Below are 27502 nucleotides of genomic sequence, written 5' to 3' on the forward strand. Positions count from 1 at the left end.
CTGGTCATTTAAGTACCTATGTGCCAATTATTTCGCGTTATGAGGAAATACATCATCAAATTGTATGCTAAGCATTGACTTTAAGTTAAATTGGACCAATATGTTTAATTTTTACATTCAGTTGCTGTAGTAGCGCTTGTGCAAATATTATTTGCGGGGTGTGTAGTCGCTACCATTGTGTTTCGAAAAATGAAGCCGGTTTTTGAATGAAAACGTAAAATGAGAGTCTTTGGTGTGAACTGTATATCTTTAAGAATGCTTGCACAGTAAGAATTTTACACCTATCTAGCAGAAAAGGTAGGCAAGCTTCCAGATACAACACGTTATTTGCAACAAATTTTGGTACACCTAGACACAAACACAACGCTTCTCATTCCAGCAGTATTAGGGGTCTCATTTTATGAGCTGCTCTGCCAGAAAATAATACACATGCGAATTCCATGATAGGCCGCACATAAAGTTTATATATCATTATTAGCACATCTCTTTTTAAACCCGCTTTACAGTCGGTTTGCGAGCGTCCGTAGCCACCCCATGACCCGTGTTGCCTTGGAGTGCACATCAATAATGGTTTTCAGAAAATGGTTTCTTCTCAATTTCTCTGAATGAAAAAGAAAAGTGTTCTCGGTTTTTACTGCTGTTGTTGTTTAAAGACAATTACGTGGCTCTTCTTCACTGTAAGTACCATTTTGTGTCAAGGAGACTACTTATAAAATATCAGCCTCTATTCATATGCATTAGTCGAACATAGCCTAAGTTCGATAAACTTGTGAACGAATTAAACAATATTAACGTAGAATGGGGTAAATTCTTTAATGCATGGTGCAATTATGTACTCGAGTAAGGAGTTGCAAGCTGAAGGTATACCAATTGCTATTTTTATTTTTTCTGGTGAGCTGATGCTCTGTTGCCGACGCATTTCTGAACAGCATACAAACCGAGATATGAAAATCGGGCTGGTTTTGCGCCACCAGATGCCTCTAAAGATTTTTTTTTTCTATTTCGATGGCATCTCAAACAGAACCTTTCTGGTCTTCGAGCTGTTCACCAAGACGTCGCGCTGTCCACGTGGTATCCTTGATGTATTCGCAGAATTGCACGAAATTCAGACCAACAAAACTGCGGGTTTTGTTGTTCGTGTATTTTTGTGTGGGTGGGTGTACCAATCAACCAGCGGCAAATATATAAACCATACTTCCGAAATAATTGCGGCCTTAAAGACTGCGCACGCTACCTACTATGGGCTGACATCCTCTTTGCGATAAAAATTTTGACGCCTGCCGAAATTCCAGAGAACGTCGCCAGGCGGCTCGAGTCGCATCGTTTTCCCTTCGACTTACTTTCTTTCCTTTTTTTTAGTTTGCGCAAAACGCGCAAAAGTATCCGCACCTCACCACTCCACCGCCCTTGTTGAAACTCTAGAAGGCCACCAAGAAGATGGAATCGTTGTTCGCCACCGCCGAAAGGCTTTCAGCGTCTACGCCAGGAAGGATTAAGGCAAGTGGCGCTTGTTTCCGCTGTTATTTGTGCGCGATGAAACGTCTTTTCTCGCACTCGCTCCTCGCCGGATCGTGGAGAGTTCCGTTTCGCAATGGGCATGCGCCGTAGCGACTTCCGTTCGGCGCTCCGATGCAGCGTGTAGGCGCCTGTCCCAGGCTGGAAAAACACGATTTATCCCACATTCCATTAAAGTCAAAAGCCGAAGCTCTGTAATGGCCAGAGAAACAAACCCAAAGGTAAAGTTTCCTCTGCATGTTATCCCGTTTCCGACACACTTCGTCACCGTGCGCAGTGTTGCTTTGTTTGGATATCGTGGGTTGCCCAATGAATTACTAAGCCTAGTGGCTTTGTGAACACCTTCTTGACGGTTTAGGACACCAGTGTATGACTTTGGTTGGCACAAAGATTGTCCGGATTACTCGCAGGACGCCAGCGTCGACGTCAAAAACGTTGCGAGCTGCTCAGTGCGCCTTGCTGTGCCGTCGCCGCGGCGTCTCTGATGGCACTTTCCTGGCGTGAGCCACCTCGCCTCGAGGTGTTTTGTATTTCGCGCTTTAATACGGCGACTCTTCCGCGTTAGCACAAACTGCGACCACCGTGTCCGAGTTGTGACACGAGCATAATGTCTGGGTTGATGTTTTCGAGGCGAGCGATAGTTTCGCTGGCGCCAAGATGTGACGTGCGCGCTCACGAGAACCTCTGTGGGCACTGCTGATATGTCTGTTGTTTTTGATGTCGTTTCTGTTAGAGTTTTCGGTCTACCCTTGGCAGTTTTTGAACTGACCTCTAACCGCTATACATCACTTTTTTTTTTTTACCTTTAGGTAGAAGAGTACAAAGAAAGACTTAAAAAAGAAGTGAGTAACCACTCGTTTCATTTTGTGTTGATGCATGGCTCGTGGAAATTTCCAAGGTGCCCGGAGTGAATGTCGCTGCTTTAAATATGCATGCATTAGATTATCTTTTGTTTCTTTTTGACAACATAACGTAACCTTTGTAATTTTAATATCGCGCGCGAGTTGTGCACTTTCTTGCAACGAAGTGTCAGCGTTACGTCTAGACGTAACGATAGAAGCCGTTAAAGTTACGTCCAGCGTGACAATAATACAAAACCGGCTGGTTAAACTCGCCGAAACCGATGGGCAGCACTGGCGTAGTCGGCTAGCGCAGCTCGTGCAGGATGGTGAGGTGGTTAGTTCAAGTTTAACCAAATATTTTAATTTTATTCTTTTTTTGCGCAAGTATTCTTCTAAAAATTGCAGCATTAATGTTCCTAGGGTGCCGCTTATATATATATATATATATATTTTTTTTTTCTTAAAGAAAATAGCCTTCGTCGCCTCGGCGGACGCGCAAAACCGCGTTGCTACAGCGCCGTACAGTTCTGCTGTAGCGAGCGCACCGCAAAGCGAGATTATCCCAGTGGCACACGAGCAAACAGGTATCCCACGGTGGCTTCGTGGTAACGCCTCGCGCTCACGACGCGGAGGTCCCACGTTCAACCAACACGAGCAAACCTCCGAGACTGCGAAATGATTATAATGTGAACCACACGACGGACGTAACCTTAGCAGCTAATCATCGTTACGGCTGGTCGTAACTTTCACCTTTCGCAAAAGCTACGTCCCGGCGTAACGATATAAACCGTTAAAGTAAAATAAGACGTGGAGTTGCGTAAAAATAAGACGTAGAGTTATGTCCAGCGTGACAATACAAAACCGTCGTGTTAAACCCACCAAACCAATCGGCAGCTGTGGCGTGGCGAGCTAACGCAGCACGTGCAGAACAGTGCGGTCGTTGGTTCAAGCTTTACTAAAAAATTTTCATTCATTTTTTTTGCGCAATTATTTTTTTAAACAGTGCAGCATTGTTGTTCGAAGGGTGTTGCTTATATATATTTATTTTTTTTTTCCTAAAGGAAATAGCTTTTGTGGCCGCGGCGGACGCGCAAAACCGCGTTGCTACAGCGCCGTACATTTCTGCTGTAGCAAAATAGTGAGTGTTAGCGACGAAAGCGCACTGCAAGATTATCGCAGCATGAGCGCTATTGGGAGCTTTTCCTGCAGAGTCTGTGTATTAACTCTATGAGTCATAGTTTCCCACAGAAAACTCTGTGGCCTCAGTGACAATTCGTTTTGTGTTCTGAGGTGATTTTTTCAGCTTTTTACCATTGCACCCCTAAATGTCTTTTTGTCGCTCGACAACTGGAATCTATATTCTACATTTCAAGTGTACGTGTCGTCCATCCACTGTCTGATGTGACGTGATCGCGCTGTGGTCAATACAGGCCTAAAACAGGCTGTCAATGCTCAATATCGGTGCAAAATAAATGAGAGGTTCTTAAATAATGCAAACCATGTGATCAACCAACAGTTATTCACAATAATGTATATAAAACCACGATAAATTCTTCCAAAATTGCTGCTGTCACCTGTAGCCTAATATCGCGGCTACAGGCTGCTACAAGTGGCAATGCGCTACAAGTAGGCTGCGCTGGCCAACGTTTAGAGGTACTTCTACAGAACACCTTTATAGATAATATATTGGTGCGGGCTGCGCCATTAAAATTAGACGGATGAGGTTTTCGGATGACGAAATCTTTACATGTCACGACGCGGGACAGCTGTAACTACCGTTACCATATGGGTGTAACATGGTGACGGTTTTATACTTCAGAACAAGCACGCGAACCGTACTTGCATCCAGTTGGAGAGCCGCTGTTTACCACTAACCGTGGTGTGAGCAGGGCTCCATCATGATTGCTCCCCTTGTTGACCGCTTCAAGGAAGCTAACAAAAAGGCAGCACCCGATACGGTGGAGTAGTACCGGCAACGTCATCCAAAAGCTCGTCAGCTGGTCTGTCTCAGCAGAACTGCTGATACGCGAGAAAGTCTGGCACAATAAACGATGCAGCTTTCAACACACAAGTGATTCCGGTAAATCGGTGAATACGAGCTTACGACCGCTTAATTCGGCGAGTGGCAGTGCCAAACGTTACTGTAGCAGATGCAAACGTCACCGTGGGACCGTGGACGTAACACAAGCAGTGGCTGAAGTTATGTCTGGACGTAGCGCTATCGTTTGCGATAGTCACGGCTGGACTTAACAATAGCGCTGGCTATAGTTATGTCTGGACGTAATGATTGCGGTGCTTACAGTTACGTCTGGGCGTAACCCTAGCCACACTGTTCTTGCAAAAGGGGTACGATCAATGGTTTAGCACTGCTTTAGCATGACTACATCAAAATGTGGTTTATATTTTAACAATAAATTTAAGTGCGTGTCACGCGCGAAGTTTACATGTTACGGGAAGGTGATTTTTGCAGTACTTGCATGCTTGTGAAGTAATGTTTAAGTGGAGGCGTGAGGCACTGCACGGTTTTCAATCCCAGTGCCAGCTTCTGGAATCCATTCTTTAATTTTTTTTCGGTTTCGCAGGCAGAGGAGTTGGTTTTGCACAAATTTCCTGAAAAGATACTGGAGCTGGAAACCTTGCTAAAAGTATGTACATTGTCGCATTTTAAGGGCCAGATCAGTTCCTACGGTGTTTTTGTGTCATGTTTGTTGCAGACAGATAAATTTTCGAAGACAGACCTTGCAGCTGTACATGTGGATATCAACATTCCAGTGCCTGAACCCCCATTCATCAACCACGAGGCTGATTTGGTAAGAGTCGTGATGCATGATGTACAACCACAGCTTTTGCTGCGGCTGCATTTCCGATGGAGGCGGAAATGTTGTAGGCCCGTGTGCTCAGATTTGAGTGCACGTTAAAGAACCCCAGGTGGTCTAAATTTCCGGAGCCCTCCACTACGGCGTCTCTCATAATCATATGGTGGTTTTGGGACGTTAAACCCCACATATCATCAACAACCACAGCTTTGCAAGTTTGACTTGTGATATTGCAGCCAGTACAAAAGACTTGCCAGAAACAGGTCAGGGCACCGAAACAGTTGTATTTTATTTCTCTCTTCAACTTAGTTTGGTCTGACACTTTTGTTTCTGTTTTGAGGCAGAGCTTCTGTGCACCAAACGTTGCAAGGGTCTATGGCAGCTTTTTGTGGCTTTAAGAATGGTATTTGTCAATGGTGATACCCATAAAAAGGTGAAAAATGTGCCAGAATGTGTGCACAGCAAGAGTTGTACTGTTGCCTTTGTATATTCACTTTTTTAAAGCTGCTCATGATACTGCATCATGGGGCCCAGTGAAGCTTGCGTTAGTTTCTTGGAGGTGATATTTTAATTTAATGCACGTGACTTCCATGTGTGACAGTCCCGACTTTGGGAATGGACAAGGATTAAAGTTGATGGGTTTATTGCTGTATCAACCCCCCAATCTTTGTCAGAAACCCCACCCTTCACAGTTCTTGTAGACCACCTCCTATCACCAATTAGGACTAATGAGTGAAACCACTGGGCGCACACATTAACAGTAGCTATGAAAAAGGTTTTCCGCTAATAAAAATGCAAAAAAGTCAGTTTAAAAGCAAGGAATGCAATAGCAACAACTTGGAATGTGACGTTGAGAACGGCAAGCAGATCGAAACATGCAGCGTGCTGCTCACGCACAAAAGTTGCACGAAAATAACACACACACACAGGACGAGAGCCAACTAAAAATGTTTACACCTCGACCATTAATGTGCTGTTTAAACAAGAACGACGCATGAAACGTAATCATAGCTACGGATATGAGTGTGAACGAACAAGTGTCCCAGTTGCTACTCCTCTGTGTTTGAAAAATGCGCTCTTTCCGCAAACGAGGCCTGCCCAGGGCGATGTGATCTTCATGCGCCCGGCCACTGAACACAATCGTTCCGGTCAAAGTCGAAGGCGCGCGATTCTCCCCCACCACAGGATAAGTGTTGGGATAAGGCCCTTTCCCTGCACTGAGCAAAGCACACGTGGGAGGTGAGCACGCATCGCGACGAGCTGTGCAGTGACCTTTACTCCATGCCCGCTCATTTCACCATCTGGCTGGTAATGCTAAAAACACGATAGTTCCCCCCGAGATGCCCATCAGCAGCGGTAAGTGATAGCTCGCCGTTTGAACATTGAAGAAGGTGCTTCTCCGTGGCTCGGTGGTTATCGCCTCACATTCGCGAATAAGATGTCCCAAGTTCGATTCCGCGCGCTGAAGTCTTTTTATGAATTATTTTTCTTTCTTGTGTTTACATATATGTAGATAAGTATTCATATACGGAGATGGTGACGCCGGCGGCAAGATCCAGCTGAGGGTGTCCATATTGTAACGCACAATTAAAAGCACACTTTTAATTAATCAGCATAGGTAGGGCGAACTTGTGCCCAAAAATAATCAAGCAGCTAGAACGTAATCTCCTAGCAATCCCAAGAGCTCACTTCTTTATACCCCTAGTCGCGCTCTGCTGGGTCCCGCAGGCGTGTTTGCCGCAAGCCATCTGTTTGGCATAAGCATCATCTAGAGCGCGTAACTTGAAATCACACTGTCATCGATTGTCCCCCTTTCTAGAGTGCATCGTCTCGATGCTTGTGACAAACTGGTTGCATGGCGGTCATTTATAATACCTTGTCGTGGATGCAGTTAAGGTCGAACAGCGTTGTGTTCCGGTGTTTCATCGCCTGTCGTAATATGGTTTCATCTTGACGGCGTGGCCCCACCGTGGTGGTCTAGTGGCTAAGGTACTTGGCTGCTGACCCACAGGTGGCGGGATCGAATCCCGGCTGCGGCGGCTGCATTTTCGATGGAGGCGAAAATGCTGTAGGTCCGTGTGCTCAGATTTGGGTGCACGTTAAAGAACCTCAGATGGTCTAAATTTCCGGAGCCCTCCACTACGGCGTCTCTCATAATCATATGGTGGTTTGGGACGGTAAACCCCACTTACCAATCAATCCTGACGACGTGCACAGTTTCTGTACGATGCCGCCGCTGTGATGTGTCCCCCAGGCATAACTTCGTAGTTGAGCCAGCCGACGCTACGGAGCACTCTGTACGGACTGAAATAGCGGCGAAGCAGCTTTTCTGATAGGCCACGTATCGGTACGGGAATCCCTACCCATACTCCGTCTCCTGGTGCATACTGGACGTCCCTTCGTTGCAGATTGTATTGGTGCCTGTCGGTTTTCTGCTGTTGAAAAATACTATCTCGTGACAGTTGTCTGGCTTCTGCTTTTTGTATGTGGTCGTGAACATGATAGTCATTCTCGGACGTCTCGTCAATAGGTAACATTTGCATCTAAAGGTGTCGTTATCATCCGGCAAAAAACAAGTTGGAATGGCATCATCCGTGTTGTCTCTTGCATCGCGGTGTTATAAGCGAATGTTGCACAGGGTACTATTTATTCACATACATTAACAACACATCGGCAAGCGTTCTGTTCTGCCGTTCAGTAAGACCGTTCGCTTGAGGATGGTATGCCATCGTTTTCCTATGACTGGTGTGCGTCAATTTCATAATAGCCTTCGTCAGGTTGACCGTAAATGCAGTTCCTCGGTCAGTGATCAACACTTTCGGAGCTCCAAGCAGCAATACGATGTTGAGACGAAGAATTCGGCTACTTCAATGGCTGATTAACAAAAGTCACTGTCTCGGCATAACGGGTTAGAGAGTCAATCGCAACTATTATCCACCGTTTTTCCGATGACGACGTAGAAGTGGGCCCAGTAAGTCCTTTCCCACTTGCTTGAATATGGCCACTGGTGGTTCTACCGGTTGAAGGAGACTTGCTGGTTTTAACGGTGGGGCTTTACGTCTCTGCAAGTTCTGACAGTGTCGTACAGAGTTGAGCAACTTCGGCCAGTAGTATTTAGTGCGGATGCGAGGTAATGTAATGCTTGCTCCTAAATGTCCAGCTGATGGATCGTCATGGCAAGCCTTGCCTTCACAGGTCACTGACTCTAGTTTTCCCGACGCGGGCTTAGGGAACGAGACCTTGGGGAGCTTGTTGAAATTCGGGGGTTTGGCGACTTATACCTCCCCGTGGTCGTTGCTCGAGGTTGGTGTCGTTGGAAGCCACTTGAGCTTTGACGACTCGACAGGTATTCCTCAATTTCGAAGGGGCGCTAACCATTTCGTGGTCAAAGTGCATTGACACGAAAACCACTTAGTCCTGCTTGGCGGTGGTGGTACGTTCGGTAGAGGTGACCAGCCTCCCCACAGTGGTAACAAAACGGTATTCTGTTGAGAGTGTGCCAGATATCGCTCTTTCTTAGTCGCCTCTCCGCCAGTAACTGCAAGGTGCTCGGTGGCATCGGGTACTGCATAGCTGTAGCGGCCGTGACGTCCGCACGTCTTGGAGATCTTCGCAGTAGCACATCGGCATAGGTAATTTTCGGCGGGTGTTGTAGCGGTGGTTCTGGCTGTGCATTACTCTAAGGTTCAACCTCCTCACGGATCACGTCGGCCAGAGACGATATCTTCGGAGCGTTCTGGTCAAGGCGCTGTTTCTGGAGCTCTTCTCGCACAACAGACCACACTAGCTCGCGTAGTGCTTCCATGCTGTTGCTGATGACTGGAGGCAATACGTCCAGAGAAATGATGATCGCATCCCGGTTGTACATCCTTGCTCGTTGTTGTAGCATCCTATTCATTGTTGTTGCCTCGGAACGAAACTCTGCGATGGTGTGGGGCGGGCTTCCATTGGTCCGGCAAAGAGTTTTTGCTTCATGCCTCGCATCAGGTAACGCAGCTGCCGGTCTTTGCTCATATTTGGATCCGCTCGGCGGAATAGGCGAGACATATCTTCCGCATACATGGCCACACTTTCATTATTGCACTGATTTCTTGTCTGTAGCGCAACTTTGGCTCTCTTTGTGGTCTGTGTTCAGGAAAGGAGCGAGCAGCTCTTGTGAAAGTCATCCCACGGCCTGAAGGCAGCTGCGTGGTTTTCATACCACGTTCGTGCGCTATCTTCCTGCCAAAAGTAAACACTTCCAAGTTTGCGCTCTTCCCCGTATCCGTTAGCCTTTGCGACGTGTTCAATGTATTCAAGCCAGTCCTCTGCGTTCTCGTAGCTTTCGCCGTGGAAAGGCTTTGGTAGCATTGGCTGTTTCACTACAATGTTGGCTGGAGTGGCCTGAGCTGTCAAGTCGGTTGCGTACCCGTTCACAGCCACTGAGGTTCGAAGGGAAGTCGACAAAGGTGAAAATTCAGGACCCTCACCACACAGGCGTCGACTGCGGCGCTGATGAACAGGCGTCGGCTCGTTGGATCCAAGTCGCAGTGGCTCTGGACTGTGTTCCGTCACTCGAGAGGGGCTTGGCATCACTCCAAGCACTTCCACCAAATTTGTAACGCACATTTAAAATAACACTCTTAATTAACCAACGTACGTAGGGTGAACTTGTGCCCGAAAATAATAAAGCAGCTAGAACGAAATCTCCTAGCAGTCCCGAGTGCTCACTTCTTCCTACCCTGGGTCGCGCGCTGCTGGGTCCCGCAGGCGCGTGCGTCGCAAAACCATCCGATTGGCATAAGTATCATTTAGCGTGCAAAACTTGAAATCACACTGTGTCAATGTAATTGCTATGACAATAAAAAGTAATGACCACGCCCCCTCTCTGGTGTTACTTCAGGTGACCGCCCCTCCCCTAAAATGAGTGGCTGGATCTGCCCCTTAACAATTAGCAACAGTGATGTGGGCTCATACAGCATGCTTGTTCCCAGGCACTCTGATATCGAATGGGAGTGCTTCATAAAAGTGACCAGTTCATTCAACCTGTTGTTAGGTCTACATATTGAGTACTAAGTTATTCATTTTATTGCTTACAGAATTGGCCAGTGTGACACGGTTACTTCCAAAAGTAATGCATTAGGCAGGGTTGGAAGTGCTGCTCTAATCTTACTTGCTGTGCCAGGCTGCACATAAACGAAAATTCCACTATTGTCGATTTGCTAAGTCCATGGAAGTGTAAACTGCCAAAACTAGCTGAATATTATCGTTGACCGAGCCAACACCGAGCATTAGCTACACAAAGGACACTGCCGCATTATATCCAGTGGCGTTCTACCACTTTGTAATTATGTGCATTCATGGCCAGTGCTTGTTTAGAAGTGCAAATGTGCATATCCTGACGTGCCCCATTGCCGCCAACAAGCAAACGCAGTGCACAGCAGATGTGGCCCAAAGTACCCACCAGAAAGTATTTTCTTCCTTTTTTGCCAAGGTGCCAAAAAGATACTGGGCAAGCACTCTCGCACGATCATTTTACAGCACGCAGGGGTGACGCCAAAGAGCATTTTGAAACTGTTACAGGGTCCGGGATACGTAACAATGTAAAGGACACTATTGGCTTCACGCGATACATATGGGCGCTTCTCTACTGTGTGTTGATACTAAGTGACAACTGACAGTTGCATTGAAACACACAGCATTTGCGTGGACTTGGATCATCTCATGGTTAGTTGCGTGCAACTTGGTGCCTATGCTGCCCGCCGTTGCTGCCAGGTGGCTCTCTATACCGTTTGCGTGGACTTGCTGTGAGAAACCCTTCTCCCTGCTTTGCTCCAGGCCAAGCACAGATGATTAGAGTAGTGTGTTTAAATAGCGGTGAGGTAACAAACTTCTGGCAAGCGAAGTGCGCCACGATTATTTATACTTCATTTCGCACATCAGGTGATACACTGCGGAGACTAGCAAGACTCCTTGTAGTATATCGTATTTACTCGCATAATAGGCGCACTTTTTTTTCAGAAAATCCGGCTCGAAGTTAGGGGTGCGCCAATTACGCGGGGTAAAATTTTCGAAACTTTTTTTCAACTCGTTTCTCGCGCTTTAAATCTGCACAATTGTCAAGTAAAAGGCGACTTTATCGTTTACCAATTAATTCAGCATAAAACAAACATACCTACGTACCTTTTAATGAACAAGCGAGAGCCGTCAACTGCACACACACGCGTAAAATTTATTTACACAAAAGTCGTAGCTGTTCCTCCTTTTCCCTATTCGGAGTCCGAGTCGGAGATAACACATTCATCCTCGCCGAGCGGGGATTCGTTTTCGGTGTCCGAATCATCCGCACCCCACAACATGTCATCCTCACTCGCATCCAGTGCGTTCGAGATACCCGTCTTCTTGAAGCTTTTCCTGATGACTTCGTCGGAGATCGCCTGCCACGCTTCCACGATCCAAGCGCACAGCATTTCCACAGGCGACCTCTTAATCTTACCACCTGTAGTCAGCTGATGTTGACCTCCAGCCATCCAGGTGGTGTACAGCCTTCGAACATTGTCCTTGAAAGGTTTATTCAAGGACACGTCCAAAGGCTGCAGTATCGATGTGAGGCCGCCCGGAATCACTGCCAGATCTGTGCGCAGCTCCTTTAGCTCATCTCGTACGCGGTCTACTAGGTGCCCACGAAAACTGTCCAGGACAAGCATGGACGGCAACAACAGACCACCCGGCCGCCGACCCCAGACTGTTTTCACCCAATCCACCATGAGTTCCGCGCTCATCCAGCCTTTTTGCTGGACTCTGACGTAGATGCCTTGAGGGAATTTTGCCTTTGGGAGCGTCTTACGTTTAAAAATAACGTAAGGCGGTAGCTAACGTATAACGTATGTTGGTGATGGCGATCGAGCCCCCGGCGTTGTACACGTGACCTCCAAAAAGTGCGGCGATTTGGGGGGTATCAGTAATTGATGGAACAGCCGTTTTTTTTTTTCCGCTCATGGACGCTTTTTTTTTTTTCAAGTTTTATTTCGACAAACACGTTGGTTAGGTCGTTGCACTTCGAATTTTTTTTATTTGCTCGTCGATTTGCCTTCTTTTTTTCTTCAGGGTACGGGGACCGCGTTCCAACTGTACCGCTGGGGGGTAGAATCGTTTCTGATCACGGCCAAGTTCGGGGTGCGCCTATTATGCGCGGAATTAAAAAAAATCGAATTTTCCGCGACCAAACTAGGGGTGCGCCTATTATGCGAGTAAATACGGTATACATTCGCGTCAAGGTATATATTTATGCTTTTACCACCCAGAATATTTTTCTTTTGTTTTCATTTCACGCTGAGTATGAATTGGGAATGTTTTGTATCTCTCGCACACACATACCGTTTATATGTGATAAGTCTGGTAAGCTCATAAAACTGAATGTTCAGTGATAACAATTGGAATTATATTTACTAGAAATAATTTTATTTGACGATGATGTTTAACCCTAGAAAGCGGCTTCAAAATACACCTTTGGTGCTCCGAACCTGCTCCAAAACAGCACTATTCCTGCTCCCTGAGCTGCTCCAAAACATGTCAAGTTCACTTCCACCCCTCATTAGGAAGGGTTGCTCCCTGCCAGGGACACACCACTTCGAAAATAGATTGTGCCTGGCACTCTCATAATGAGCACGTTCGCTATATGTCATCAGTCACTCGGGCTAACCTTTATTCGTTACAAACTGTGCAGCAGCTGTGTGTTCTCTCTTCTTGAGCTTGAACTAACATGAATTAGAGAATGTGGAACTTTTTTCAGCAGTGCTCGTAATGGTGTGTGCTAGGCCTTCGTGTTTTTCCTTACATTCGCTTGCTGCGTAAAGCTGCCTTTTACTTAAGCTACAGTGTTGAATCTTAAGGAAAACATGAGCACGTGATCTATATTTTCTGGGTTTCCATGCATATTCTCAAGAAGTGCAGGGGACCATGTGCTTGTTGGTGCACTGTCCAGAGCCTCCCTCAAGGACACATCGGGTTAGGCACTCAAGTGCCATTGACCAGAGCTTTTCTTTCTTCTTTATTTTGCATATCAATAAAAAGAAAATGTTTGGTTCCGAGTCTAATCGTGCAATATTTGTTGTGCTGGGTCACAATATTCAGTGTTCAGGTAGAATTGTATCATGGCTCGTAGATTTTTGAAAATCGCTTTTCTTTCACCAGTTCTGAAATTCTGCTATGACGCATAAAGTACCTAAAACTGTTAGTTTGTATTTAGCCTGCTTTCAAACACTCATGCAAATTGACCTCTCACATATGGCAGGCTTTACAAAACTAGTTGTTTGTTTGTGCACGATTCTACACTTGACAGCGCTACGAGTCACTGGCACGCCACAAATTTCAAGAAACAATCCGTTCTCCTCTCTGAAGTGCAGCACATTGATGCTGTCATTGGTCGAGCAAGATCCTACGACTTTCGGTTGGTCTACTAGCAGCTCTTCGTGCTGCTTGTTGTTTGTCATGTTACCCGCCTGCGTGTGCGCATTTGCAAATCGGCTACTGCTGCCTGAACACTGGGTTCATACCGGGCTGGCACAGCAGCAGCGGTTTGCCAACAGGCACACAGTTGACAGAGTCGACGGAGTTGCGGCAGCTGGAAGTAGACTGTTTCGAGCAGTGCATTGGTGATCATTTACGCCACACGAAATTGGGAAGGGTGCTCGGCTAGAGGACAAAAGCAGCTTTGGAAGAGGATGCCAATGGAGGGTATCGAAGGAAACAACGAAAGGGTGATCACCGTGTTTTGAGAATCAAAACGCATCAAACCCCGCTATTACGACACCGTTTCGAAAAATTCTCACTTATTCGGCGTCATGGTACACTCATGCACAACTTCCCCACCTTCCCCACCACATTTGAGTTTAGACTTTGGGGGGTCCCTTTATTAGTTGGGCACACACTACTACTACCAATATGAGTTAGCATTGTCATGGAGGCAAAATCGTAGACACCAGTGTACTGTGCGATGTCTGTGCAAGAAGCACACCAGATGGTTGACATTTCCAGAGCGAGCCACTGTGGCATGCCTCATAATCATATCTTGATTTCAGCATGTAAAACCATAGATATTTTATCAATATTTTACCATCAACATGAAGTGCAAGAGGGAGAGAGAAAAAACTCTTCTGAAAGGTTTTCGTTAGATGCAGATATTTATTTCAGGTAAAACGTATCGCTACTCTTTTATTACAGGCTAGTAATAGCATAATATTCTCACTACATGTGTACTTAGTCATTATTTCCTCTTGATAGCTGTGTGGTTGTTTACTTGCAGCCTGCAGCGAAAAAAAGACGCCTTGAAACCCTTGAGAATGAAATCACAGGTGAGTGGCTAGGAGCTTCTTGTTGCTGCATTGTGGAAGTGCTGTCGTGTGTAGCTTGTGGGCTGGTGTGCCAGCTGAAAGCTGTACCGCCGTTAAGCTTCATGCATGCGCTACTATAATTCTGTGGGCTCCTCTAATCATTGTGAATTGATTATTAATGCCCTTGCACACCTATTCTGGACTTTTTGATCGCAGATTAAATATTCAATTCAATGTCTCGGAAAGCAGTGTTGCCGACAAATTTTCAGACAATACCCTATGTCGTGGTTAAAATTACCCTACTTTGTCCTATACGTTTTTTTTTTATCACCCTACGTTTTAATCCACACCTAAAATAACTCGGTGTTATAACAATAATGAGGTACCAACTATACTTCACTGTATGGGGTACGGTAGATGTGTGGTGGTGCCAAAGTCTCTAGCAACTCCAGTGGTTAGAAAATTAGTTTCTAAGGGAGATAAAATAGAGCATATTGGCAGAAAAAGCGCTCCAGTTGGGAGTTTGTGGACTCGCAGGGGTGATAAAGATCTAGGAAACTCCTCACCTAGTATGCTACTGGCAGTGTAAGAGATAAAACAGCAGAGTGTTGAAGGGACACTAAATGCAAATACTAACTCGTAGTACAATAATATGCATTCCGTGAGAAAGCTACAGAAATGACAATGTACGTTAAAATTGGACGTGTTGATAGCCACCTAGATGTATATTTGGGCGTGAACCTACATGAATTTTGAAGATTAAGGAGCAGCGTTTTAAAGGTCAACAGGTCAGCCATAATGCTGCAATAAACATTTGTTGTCCCGAAACAGTGTTCTCGAGCTCCTCTGGTCGCAATCGCCTCCCAGTCCTTGGCGACGAGTCCTCGTTGCTCGTCTAGTCCCGTGCGGCGATCTCTGCTTCCCCTGTCTTGGCTAAGAGGTTGATATGGTCACTTCGAAAGAAAAGCAACAACTTTGCTCAATTCAAACGTCGACCAAATATTCACGAGTGCAAAATATGAACATTGTGTTCTATGTTGATATTAACTCTATGACAATTGTTGACAATTATAAAAGCAGACAGGAAGACATGATGTCTTCTTAAAATGGAAAATTTATTTTCCTGGATGTTCATGCACTTCTGCATACGCTTCGATAGTGCGCGTACGTATTCAGGGTTGTTACCTAGTCAAAGTCAAGCTATGTTCACACAGAGCAGCTTCAGCCGGCCGAACAGCTGATATTTTCATGATTTCGGTCCGTGCAAACTTTTCCTGGTCAACATACAGCTTATCTCCTATCTTTGTCTCACTCGCAGTCACGAGCTTGGGCACGTATAAGGGCGCAACACAGCTGTTTTCACTGTGCAAAATTACTGTCACTTGGCATCAACAATCACGATAACTACGGGACATCATTAGTTGCACTTCACAAGCCAACAAATTACAGCGCGCACAGCTCACTTGCGCACCAGAGCATTCTATGCGTACTCGTAGTTCGTCGCCATTATGTGATAGCAATCACACTGTGTTTGACTTCAGACAGGAGGCTGTTTGCAACGTGGTTTTGGTTTCGTTACACGCGCAGGCAATTTTCAGACTTGATCTATTACTACAAAGATGCCTGTTGGACTTGATTTTTAAATGTTGAAAATAAAGATTCACACGCACCTCCTATGCAATGCTGCCATTAGCAAGAATAATTTACCTTCCTTGCAGAAGCACAAGGTCGTGCCATAGGCTTATTCAGGTGGTCTGTACCCGTTCTTTGGGCAAGGCTCAGTGTCACCTCCGACAATCTTATTTCTTCAGATATACGACACCCTGGTCATACAACTGTAAACCTTGGTCCCCTGAAAGTCATATAATCAAAATACCACTGCGGAAAGGAAAAGAAAAAGCAAGGTTTATCTGCAACAAGGTGCTTGAAAGTTGGGCGGTGAATTATAAAGGTCATTATTAAATGAGATCCTTGATTCAGTTAGGCAAGATTAGGCTGAAGTGCAGTAATAACAATGACGAAATCTTGAGCATGGTGGCGTGCAAGCCATTATGGTGTTGTGGAGGAGACGCCCATAGCACCTGTCCATCCACCGTCACTGAAAAAACTCGCGTGGTTCCTTGTGCCTTCACATAAGATGGCTTGAAGATGAAATCAGTCTTTTTCTCAGTTTATTCTATTGGTGTCCCTGCTTTGAAAGCTTTTTACAACTAGCGTGATTTTGCAATGCCTTCAAGACAGGAGACCTTTCAAGGTTTCTGTAGATTGTATGCCTCTGGAATCACCCTATCTATGACCAAGCAAGAATTTTATGTGATGAAGTCATCATGGGATGACGTCACATATGAACTCTTTATTTTTTTTCTCTCCATCACCCTGGTGTTGGTGTTTGGTTAAACATTTAAGGCCTTTGCATCAATAGCCCTCCACTGTTGTCCCTTATAATTTATTGTGGTTTTGGGATATAAAACCCCGGATACAAATTATTTTTGTTAAGGTTAAACACTGTGTCATTACCCATGCAAAGTTTGTTGTTGGCCTAGTTACAATTCATTGTGAAAATGCAATTAAGCTTTATTACCATAAACATTAGTATTCTTAAAAGATCACATTTTAACTCCCCGTGAACTGCAACCAATGGACCAAGCAGGATTTCCTACAGGCTACTCAACAATCAACCACACTCATACTATCAATCGGGTGATAGAGAAATGCTAAGATTACATCCAACCACTATACATAGCCTTCATAGAAAATGAGAAGGCATTTGATTCAGTAAAGGTATCAGCAGTCATGTAGACAATGCGGAATCGGGGCGTTGAGGAAACATGAACATTATGGAAGAAATCTACAGAGGATCAACTGCCACCATAGTGCTCGATAAAGAAAGCGACTGAATACCATTAAAGAAGGGCGTACAAGGAGACACAATCTCCCCGATGTTATTTACCGCGTGCTTACAGGAGGTTTTCAAAGGCCTCCAATGGGAAGAGTCGGGGATAAGAGCTGATGGAGAGTACCTTAGTAACCTGCGCTTTGCTGACGACATTGCATTGCCGAGTAATTTAGGGGACGAAGTGCAATTCACGATTACTGAATTGCACAAGGAGAGCAGAAAGGTAGGTCTTAGAAGTAATCTGCGGAAAATGAAAGTAATGTACGACAGCATTGAAAGAAAAACAGTGCTTCGAGATAGGTAGCAGTGCTCTTGAAGCTGTAAAAGAGTGCGTCTACTTAAAACATGTAGCAACCGTGGAGCTGAACCACGAGATTGAAATAACTAGAAGAATAAGAGTGAGGTAGAGCACATTCGGCAAGCATTCTCAAATCATGACTGGTAGATTGCCACTATCCCTGAAGAGGAGAGTATATAACAGCTGCATCTTGCCGGTACTTACTTGCAGAGCAGCAACCTGAAGGCTTACAAAGAGGGTTCAGCTTAAAATACTGAGGACGACGCAGCGAGCGATGAAAGGAAAATGATAGGTGTAAACTTAAAGGGCCCTGAAACACTTTTTTTGAGTAACCATGGAATAAATTCACTGAAAAAGCATATTACCTCACAAATTGAACGCCGCAAAAATTTTAAGAATCGGTCCAGTACGAGCGGAGTTACAAAGATTTGTCACACGCCGCAATCACATTCTCTCTTCTCTCATCCGGACAAAAGCGCTAGAAGTTGAGCAGGGAGAGGCAAACAAAAAACTTCACTCGCGCGTTGTGACCTTGAGCGGTTTTTTTTTTTCTTCTTCGAATACGCTGCTTTTTCAGTGCGATCACGTGCGAGCAAGTGACTGTCTTTTACAGCGACCTCTAACACAACCGAGTGCGCCATGTTCAAACTAGCCAATGGCTGATAGATAGGTTTACTGGGCTTATTTTTTGTGATTTGTCGAGAGCAGAGAAAGGTATTTTTAGCAGACTTCGATAATTTATTGTGAATTCCAAGCTGCGTGCTGCGCGATACTTGGTTCGCGTGTTGTCGGGAGTCTGTACTACTGATCGGCAGCGTTTTCCGACCATGCTTGAAAAGTGTTGGAGGGCCCCATTAAACAAGAAGAGAGCAGAGTGGGTCAGGGAACAAACTGGGGTTAAGGATATCACAGTTGAAATCAAGAAGAAGAAATGGGCGTGGGCTGGGCATGTAGCACATAGGTAGGCTAGCCGCTTGTCATTAAGGGTAACTGACTGGCTTCCCAAGCAGGCAAGCCAGGTGAGGAGGGAGACGAAAAGTTAGGTGGGCAGATGAGATTGGGAAGCTTGCGGGTATGAAGAGGCAGTAGCAAGCACTGAACAGAGTTGACTGACAGAGCATGGGAGAGGCCTTTGTCCTGCAGTGGGCTTAGTCAGGCTGACGATGGTAATGAACTGCGAGCCAGGAAATTTTTGTTCATATATAGCATTCTAGTGCAGCATGTAAGCACTTTTTACACGATACATTGCTATTGTTTGGTACAGGTGAAAGAGGTTCCAAGTGCATTGTCTCTCCATATTGTTGTATTTTGTTCCTCACTTGTGCATACCTTTCTTTTTTTCACAGGCACCAAGGTACTGGTCCTACCAACAGGCTCAGTCGGCACTAACAACCACATCGTCAGCATTGTCGATATCGTCAAGCCGAAGATATGGCAGCTTGTAGATGACACCAACATTGTGAGATATTATGCCGTCCTTACATTAGTTGCAAAATTCAGGTGGTCAGAAATTATCCGGGGTAGGCCCTCACAGCACAGGGCATTGGTTGTCTTTTGGGCGAGAGTCAATAAAAAGCGGCTAATGTCTTCAGAGTTAGGTAGCATATGTTTTCAATGTGGCAGTGCCCATTACTGTAAAATCCTGCGTATAGCTCGGACCTGTCCGTGGTGTACTTAGGGGCAGTAACTGTGAAACAAGGGAAGTTTTTCACTAAACAGAAACTGAATACATTTATGTACGCCGTTATTCGTGGCACTCTGACGCACTTCATTGCAAAACTCTCTTGTCGGAGATCTCCCGCCACAACACCTCGTCTACATCAAGGGCGTTTGTAATCGAGCACTTCTTAAAGGCACGTTGAACTACGTCTAGAATGAAGGCCCAAGCAAGAACGATCTTTGTACACAGAATCACAGGCCAGGCCTATTTCAGCCACCTGACAGGGGCCACTTTTGGCTGTCTGGACTTTGATGGGGTCAACAACGTTGCTTTTTGGGCGAGTTGGAACATGCCATTCATAATGGTATTGCGCACAAACACAGGACAACAGTCAAACTAGAGAATGTAGGCGCAGTGCCTGATGTGGTTCTGAATAGATTTTAAGGCACACATCAAGCGGTTTCAGCTGGGATGCCTCTCCTGCATGAGCATGAGTATCGGTGGGAGCTTCAGTAGTGCTGTCTGTAGATTCTCCGGTCAACGTTGGGAATTTAATGCCCCCCCCCCCCCCCCCCCCCCAGAAACTTCTAAGGGTGCTGCACACGAAGAGGGCTTGCTCCTGTTTCTCACAACTGCGACTGCATTGCTCGTTATCGCCTAACTGCCGAATGCTGCTGTCACTAAGTGGTTGGCAGGGCGACTGTTGCTGCTTAGTGCAGAAGCCTAATGATGTTGATAATGGCACTGAGCAATACCGTAACTGAATTCAGGATAAACATTTTGAGAATTTGTATATAGTACGGTGCAGAAATTTGGCGTCATAAGATCTAGAAAAAAACCTCTGACTATACGTGGGTTTTTAGGTACTTGGAAAATCCCAGTTTAAATAGCTCTAAAAGATAAAGAAGAAGTGGAAAGCCAGGAGGTTAACAAGGTATTAGCGCCCGGTTTTCAAGCCAGAACTGGGGTGGTTGCTGAAGTGCGTGTGAAAGCGTGCTTCACTGCAACACATTGGTAACATGCGGGCAGCATGTGAAGACGCGACCAGCTCGCGGCATGCTCATTAAGACTGCCTTTTACTATACCCCTCACCTCTACTCACCCCATTCTTTAAAGTCCTGTCTCTCCTCCTACATTCACTGCAGTTCTCCAAAAACACAAACATGAATAAAGGCATGGCAACAACTGCATTTGGACTTTTGGCCATTCTTTCTGGTAAATTAAAGAGCTTATTTACCAAAAATTGGCCAGTGTGTCAGAGTCGACAATGTGTCCTGGCTGGAAAACATGAATCGTGGATGTTTTTGAAGGGAGTTTTCGATGTAGGTGTTGCAAGGGAAACTCCACCAGCCAGAGCAACTGCCAGTTGGAGGTTTCCGTACACAGCAAATTCTATCAGACCATCCTTTGATTTTTATTTACCCAGAATGAATGAGTGAATAGGGACAGGCTGCCCTGTGTCACCATTGTGTTGCCGTGACGCTGCACGTCTTATTTTTCGCAGACTCATTTCACCTAATAGCGAAACTTTTGCTGGCAGTAGCAAAGTTGAGTGCTTTAGCTGCCACTCATTAGTATTACTACATTGCATTGCCTTGTTGCCTTAGGTTCCATGGGTATGCGGTGAAATCTGGCTACAAAAGTTTTGGATTAAGTGGGCTGGTGTTGACCACTGCTTTAACTCAGATTTACATTGGAACACCAAAATTCTTCGAATTGAGTGGGACTTTGAAGGTCAATCGATCGAATCCCGGCTGCGGCAGCTGCATTTTCGGTGCAGGCGAAAATGCTGTAGGCCCTCGTGCTCAGATTTGGGTGCACGTTAAAGAACCCCAGGTGGTCGAAATTTCCGGAGCCCTCCACTACGGCGTCTCTCATAATCATATGGTGGTTTTGGCACGTTCAACCCCACATATCAATCAAGGAGTGGGACTTGGAGATGACGGGGTTTGAATCGGTGAGGTATTAATGTATCTTTAAGGTAGCAAAATATGCTTCCATTGTGTTTTGCACTTCAGTGATCTCGATACGAATTCGCAGGGAATATGCAAAGCTTTAGTTTGAGTCTGAATTTGTATGAATGAAAAACAAGTTAAAGCTGATCATGAAGATGAACAAAAACTTTATTGGGGTCAACTATTGCTGAAAATGTTCATGATGTTCTTTTGAACTTTCCTCCTTTCACTGCCTTGGTAAACTGCTGCGGTTTCCTCACTCTGGCTGCTGGCGCTGAAAGGTGCGTTCACACCTGACGTCAAAGGGAGCGAGAGCAGCCAACCTCATTGGAAATCCACTCGCTTCGCCGTTTAAGTGGCTAGAAAACCGCACCGCGAAGTCGGTCACGAAAAAATCTGTCCTGAAGAATTCAAGCGACAGCGCCGTAGTGGCCGGAAAACCAAATCCACGCCCATCGGAAACGTTCACATTCGTTGTGCCCCTTGTATGTAATACGCGCCACTGCAGCCGCTGCCCTGGTCGCATGGGAATTCATCCCATTTTGCCCATTTCCCGAGTGTTAAAATTATAACGCCAGTAGAAACGACATGAGCGGACGCACTGTCAGCGGCGACGACAGATTCAGCTGGCAGTGCAAAAGCGAGACACTCGAGGTCATGCCGACGCACTGCTACTGCACCTTCTACTTCCGGTGTTCTCAGCAATCGTAATCCAAACCAAGCTCTTCATGAACGCGTCCTTGTCAAGGCCGTGAGCTTTGACTTTGTGGGGTCTCGCCATGGAGAGCGCCATTATTGGGGCAAAAGGACACGGCAGACGCCAGTCGAAACAAACCAAACTACACAAATTCATTTAACTACTTTTAAATTGATACAGTAAAAGCTCGTTAATTCAGATTTCACGGGACCGGAAAAACTGTCCGAATTAACCTAATGTCGAATTAACGAATGAACAGGGAAAACAACATTTAAAATCAAGCTGCAGAAGCATACCTTTATTTGTTGAAGTATTTTGTAATTGTCGTCTGCGTTTTCGCGCAGATTCCGGCTGACATCACAATTTTTCTTAACTGTTCCAATTGGCCAACAGCACGCAAGCTGTCGGGAGTGTTCAGGCAAGCGTCCTCTAATATTAACAGCGCCTCCGAGACTTCCCGTGAGGTGCGATGAGGTCGTGGCTGTATCTCCTCGCATGATTCTTCGTCGGAATCGTGGTCTTCATGGGCGCCCGTGACATCGCCGAAAATAGTTGGCGATGACTTGCGGCAAAGTGTTTTTTCACACGTGGGCGATGATGTGCACTGCACCGAGTAAGTCCACTTGATACAACTTTCCAGCTTCTGAGCATAGGATCATTCGATCTAGCAGGTGCTTGCGGCACTTCGACTTCACGTAGTGAATGATACCCTGGTCCATCGGCTGAAGAGCAGACGTAGTGTTGGGCGGCAAAAAAACTACTTTGATGCTCTTCAGTTCGACTGTACAGTTATGGGCACTGCAGTTGTCAACAACCATAATTATCTTGCGGTCCTTCGACGTGAAGTGCCGATCCAACTGCTGCAGCCAGCCGCGAAAAATGTCCGATGTCATCCATGCCTTCCTGTTCGCTGTGTACTCGACAGGAAGGCTTTTGACGTTCTTAAAACAACGTGGCTTAAGCGCCTTCCCAACGACAAGTAGTGGCAAGCGCTCCTTGCCAGTCATATTGGCGGCAAGAAGCACAGTTATCCTTTGCTTGCACTTCTTGCCACCAAGGCACGCGTCCCCTTTGAAAGTCACCGTCTTGTTGGGCAGAGCTCTGAAAAATAGAGCAGTTTCATCTGTATTGAATACGTCACGTGGTTCATATGCGGCGATGTGCTCCAGCAGCTTCACATTTCTCCACTCGGTGGTCACGCTTTCGTCAACACTGGCCTTTTCGCCGCACACACTCCTGAAGACAAGTTCGTGTCTCTCTCGAAACCTCGCAAACCACCCTTCTGACGCTTCAATGTTCATCGATTCAATGTTCATTATTGCAGCGAACTTCTCACCTTGCGCCATGATGAGAGGTCCGCTCAAAGGCAGATGCGCGTTGCGACAGTCGGTAATCTACCGGAGCAAAGCTTCTTCGAGCTGGGGATGAGCTGCGGTTCGCAACTGCTTTCTAGAGGCATGAAACTTCTCGCTTTCGAAGGCTTGTCGAATCTGTTGTTCATTTTTTACGTACGTTCCCAACGCGCTCCGCTTCACGTTGTACTTGGTCATAACCTGCTGTCGCGATTCGCCGTTCTTCAGTGCTTCCAAAATTTCCACTTTAGTCGCCAAGTTCTTCGCGTCGTATTTCTGCCACTTTTTCGGCGTTGCCATCACTGTAGCGCACGATGGTGGTGGCATGCAAATACGGTCACAATGGAAGAAAAAGAGAACTCCGCAAGAAGATATGGTTCCGACACGACAACACAAGGGAAAATCGCGTCAAAGGCACTGTGTGGAGAAGAAAGAAGACGCCGACGTTCGGTGATGCTGCGATCGCCCCCACTAGTTGATGATGATGGCGATGCCACTCGGGTTTCGGTTTCACTCCAGTGGTGCCAGCGCTGCTTTATCACTTTAGCAGCAGCCGTCAGCATTTGTCCGAATTAAGCGGTGCGGAGCCGAATTTCGACGAAATAACGAAGGTTTGGTCCCATAGATTAACATGCACTTTGGCCGGGACCAATAGAGCCGTCCGAATTTCCGAATTAACGGGTGTCGAATTAACGAGCTTTTACTGTAATGTCGTCAGACAAATCAAAACACTTCAGTTGTGATCAACATGCTAAAGCATCCTTGCACAATATTCCACAACATTCAACAGCATAGCAAACACAAGGTGGCAGCGCCAATGTTTGACTAACCACGAGAGCCCACAACAGACAACCCGCGGTGCTGGCCTCACTGGCCCATCGCAAAAGACGACTGCTTGTTCCAACCGCCACATGCCAAGAGACTCGCGAGTGTTTCATGTGCCGCCACCCAGACTCGCCGCCAGGCGTCATTGCTGGCACTACTGTACTAACCATGATGATGATGGTGGTGGCGGTAAAGGCTTGCGAGCACGCCACCTACCGCTCTATGGTTGAGAACCCTAAATGTGGCCTGTCCGCGAAACACATGTGCGCCACGAGGTGCAAATGACTTTACAGGGGGTGATAGCACCCCCACAACTTGCTGCATGGTTTGTTCGCAATAGCACTGATACAATCCACTGCCGACGCCTTTGCCGCCATGTCGAATTTGCGGCCGGTTGTTTACATAATGTTGTTTGAGAGCTAGTGCACTCGGTGTAGCCTAAGCCGTGAATCAAGAAGGTGATTTGCGATCGCGTGGCGCAAAGCACCAGCGCTCTTTTGGAAGGGAAAGAGTGGGATGAAAGAAGAGGTTGGAAAAGGACAAAAATGTGTACATCCTGCGCCTCGGCGATCCCGACGTCACGGCTCGTGAGCAGCCACTGCAAGCTGATAATCTGTCTAAAAATACAACCAACTCTTCAAAAATACGAGAAATTAACTGTGTTTGTAGGAACAGTGGCATGTTCCTAGCCGAATTTTAAAGTTTCGTTTTTTTTTTCTTTTCAAATTTTTGTTCAGTATTCTTTTGAATTGCAGTTATATGTACAGTTGAACCCCTTAATAAAACACACTGGTGTGAGAGACATCAGTGTGCCTATGCTGAGATAGGGTTGACAAGAAAATGCATATGTGCTACTCTGCTTATAGGAGACACCTCATATGAAAGAAGTTAATTTCTCGCGAATGCTTGTCTATTAAAAAGGTGTTCAGCTGTAGTTAGATCGAAAGCCTTAGTTACACCATTAACCGTGATTGCACCAAATTTAGGTGTGCCACCTCATATTGAATGGGCCCTCCAACACTATTGAAGCACCTATTTATTATTTGTGGTTTGCATAGGCCGATAGCTGGAGGAAATTTGAGCCTAGGTCTAGGCGTCGATATCAAATGATTTACTATTTTAATCAGGCAATAAGGTCACTACATCACTGCCGACCATGTAGTGGCACGCGCCAGAACTTTGAGGGGAGAAGTGACGCTGAAAGGTTGCCACCGTATGGTTGGATAAATGTAACGTTAGAAGCGATCGTGATGTAGGATCAAAACCGAGATTAGTAATCTGTTTCATTTTTCTTCTCTCTGATTTTTCATCGAACCCTGAACAGACATGTCCACAACAAAAAAAAAAAGATCACTGCGACTGCAAAGTACGACAGAGACACTGGCTGCCATTTCGCCACTGGATTTTTCGCTTCTGCCAGTCACAAAAGACTTCTCTGTTTCTTCCCTCTTCTTGCTATTGAGAGCTTGTGAGCAATCTTTCAGCGCCTGCGCTGTTGAAGGGGTGCAGTGTACCATTGTTGTTCACCCAACAAAGCGCGAAGGTCGACAGCATTTCACTGTCCAGGTAGTTTCACAAGTTCCTTTCTCACAATAAAAGGAGGGAGTGATTCCCTTTATTGTAAAAAACAGCAACGAATACTTCACTCGGGTTCTCTGGCAAGTTACTGTCACGACAGTAAACATACTATATAAAAAAAAAAACTAGCAACAATGACGTGGTAGCTTCTCCTAAAATGAAATGTGGCCAAGTGACCCCGCGAAAATCGACTTGAGGTTCAGCGTTTCTTTTTTTTTTTTTTTCGTGTATTTTGAATTTTACAAGTTAAAATAACTTGAGACTGTGTGCCGTTATCAGTGCCGTTTTTGCTGCATTAGACTGTCTGGGCTTCAGTCTACACAAAACAAGGGGGGGGGGGGTAGAATAGTGTTGGATACTAACAAAATGGCGGCACCCACGTCAGTAGTGGAAAGCAACGTGGCTGCATTGGAGGCCGAAACATCTTCCCAAAAGCCAGTAAACTGGCCTTTCTCAACAAAAGAGAGGCTGACACGTGAAACAGCATGTTAAAACAAAGCACACACCAAACATTGTGATACTATTGTATCAAGCAGTGAATTGTCTTGGCTTTCACACCAACTGCAACGTGACGTCGCCTATTATTTGCAAAGCTAGCGTTTGCTTATGCCAAACATTCTTGTAACGCTTGATTGGATATGCTCGTGGACTGCAAGAAAATATTGTATTTGCTAGTATGCTTATAAAAACCAGCCGAACATTTCTATTTTATTCTCTAATTTAAGCATCACGTGACCTGCTTCACAGACCCGAACTAGGGACTTCTCACATGTAATACCCGTGCCACACGGGCATAGAAAATGACATTCGGTGGCGAAGGCCTTCAGTTCCCGAATGACATTTTTTTTTCGGCGGCGCTGCTACACGTCCAAAGTGAATGACATTTGACTTGATGATGTCGATCACAGCCCCTTCCAAGTGAGCATTGGGTGAATAGCAATAAAAAGTAAACAAGCGTTTACAAGCTTCATACACATCAGATAATCATTACACGTAGAAATAAGCATATTACGCTGCCCTATGTTTTAGTTTCTTGCTTTGTTGTACGACGTTGTAGCCGACTGTAGCAACCTGAGCCAACACTACTCAGATCCACAGTGTAAATAGAAAATGGCGCCTGTCGCATCTCTCAGAAGAGTTCGCAGAGTTCATTTTTTCACGGCAGCACTTGTGTGTTTCCGTGCAAAGCATCGTGGTCAAGAGCGAATAATTCTAGTAGAATTAGAACTAGTAGAATTCTAGACGAGTTATTATGCGCCAGCTTTAGGACATTGAACTTCAATTAATTTCAAACCATTTCAACCTGATCTTATAACGTTCAATGCACTTTTTAAGAGTTCTGTGCAAATAAAAGACGGGAAATTTTATTTTTAGCTGAATATGATTTGTTTTATTTACTTTAAGGTAAATCGCACTTCGCGAGCTGTATCGTCGAGAGTAGGCATTTCTCAGTCAACTGAGTTCTGGCGAAGGCATTTGGTGGCGAATGCCATTGCGTTCACCTGTGTGGCTACGCGCAAATGGCAATAAATCTGAAGGCATTGGGGGGTAAATGCCATTTTCTCTGCCCGTGTGGCACGGGTATTACATGTGCCAACTGCAATTGGAGCTAACTAGTTTATTTAGATTACCATAGGATTGCTGTAACTCAGGTTAGTGTACTTGTGTATCTACAGTACTAGATGCCATTAAATAAGTATGCTTGCCAGGACTAGATACCTTGCCCGAGTCGTCCGATTTTCTGAATTTACGAGCCT

At 45.7% G+C, this 27502-nt stretch overlaps 1 protein-coding gene across 3 annotated transcripts in view; it reads left to right on the forward strand.

Moving 5' to 3' along the window:
* The first annotated feature begins 1340 nt into the window (after positions 1-1340).
* Positions 1341-27502, forward strand: part of REG (proteasome regulator gamma) — a 40146-nt gene continuing 13984 nt past the window's right edge. Inside the window, exons 1-6 of one of the 3 annotated variants that reach the window (XM_075894779.1) lie at positions 1341-1501; positions 2329-2357; positions 4940-5002; positions 5072-5167; positions 14457-14505; positions 19025-19137. In XM_075894779.1, the coding sequence (XP_075750894.1) occupies positions 1438-1501; positions 2329-2357; positions 4940-5002; positions 5072-5167; positions 14457-14505; positions 19025-19137 (414 nt within the window). In that variant the 5' untranslated portion in view covers positions 1341-1437. Of the gene's footprint in view, positions 1502-1602; positions 1737-1984; positions 2036-2324; positions 2358-4939; positions 5003-5071; positions 5168-14456; positions 14506-19024; positions 19138-27502 lie in introns of those variants that run through there. The other 2 variants (XM_075894795.1, XM_075894784.1) reach the window with 2 other exon arrangements.

The sequence above is a fragment of the Rhipicephalus microplus genome, chromosome 1 (genome assembly GCF_043290135.1).
Source record: "Rhipicephalus microplus isolate Deutch F79 chromosome 1, USDA_Rmic, whole genome shotgun sequence".
Classification (NCBI taxonomy): domain Eukaryota; kingdom Metazoa; phylum Arthropoda; class Arachnida; order Ixodida; family Ixodidae; genus Rhipicephalus; species Rhipicephalus microplus.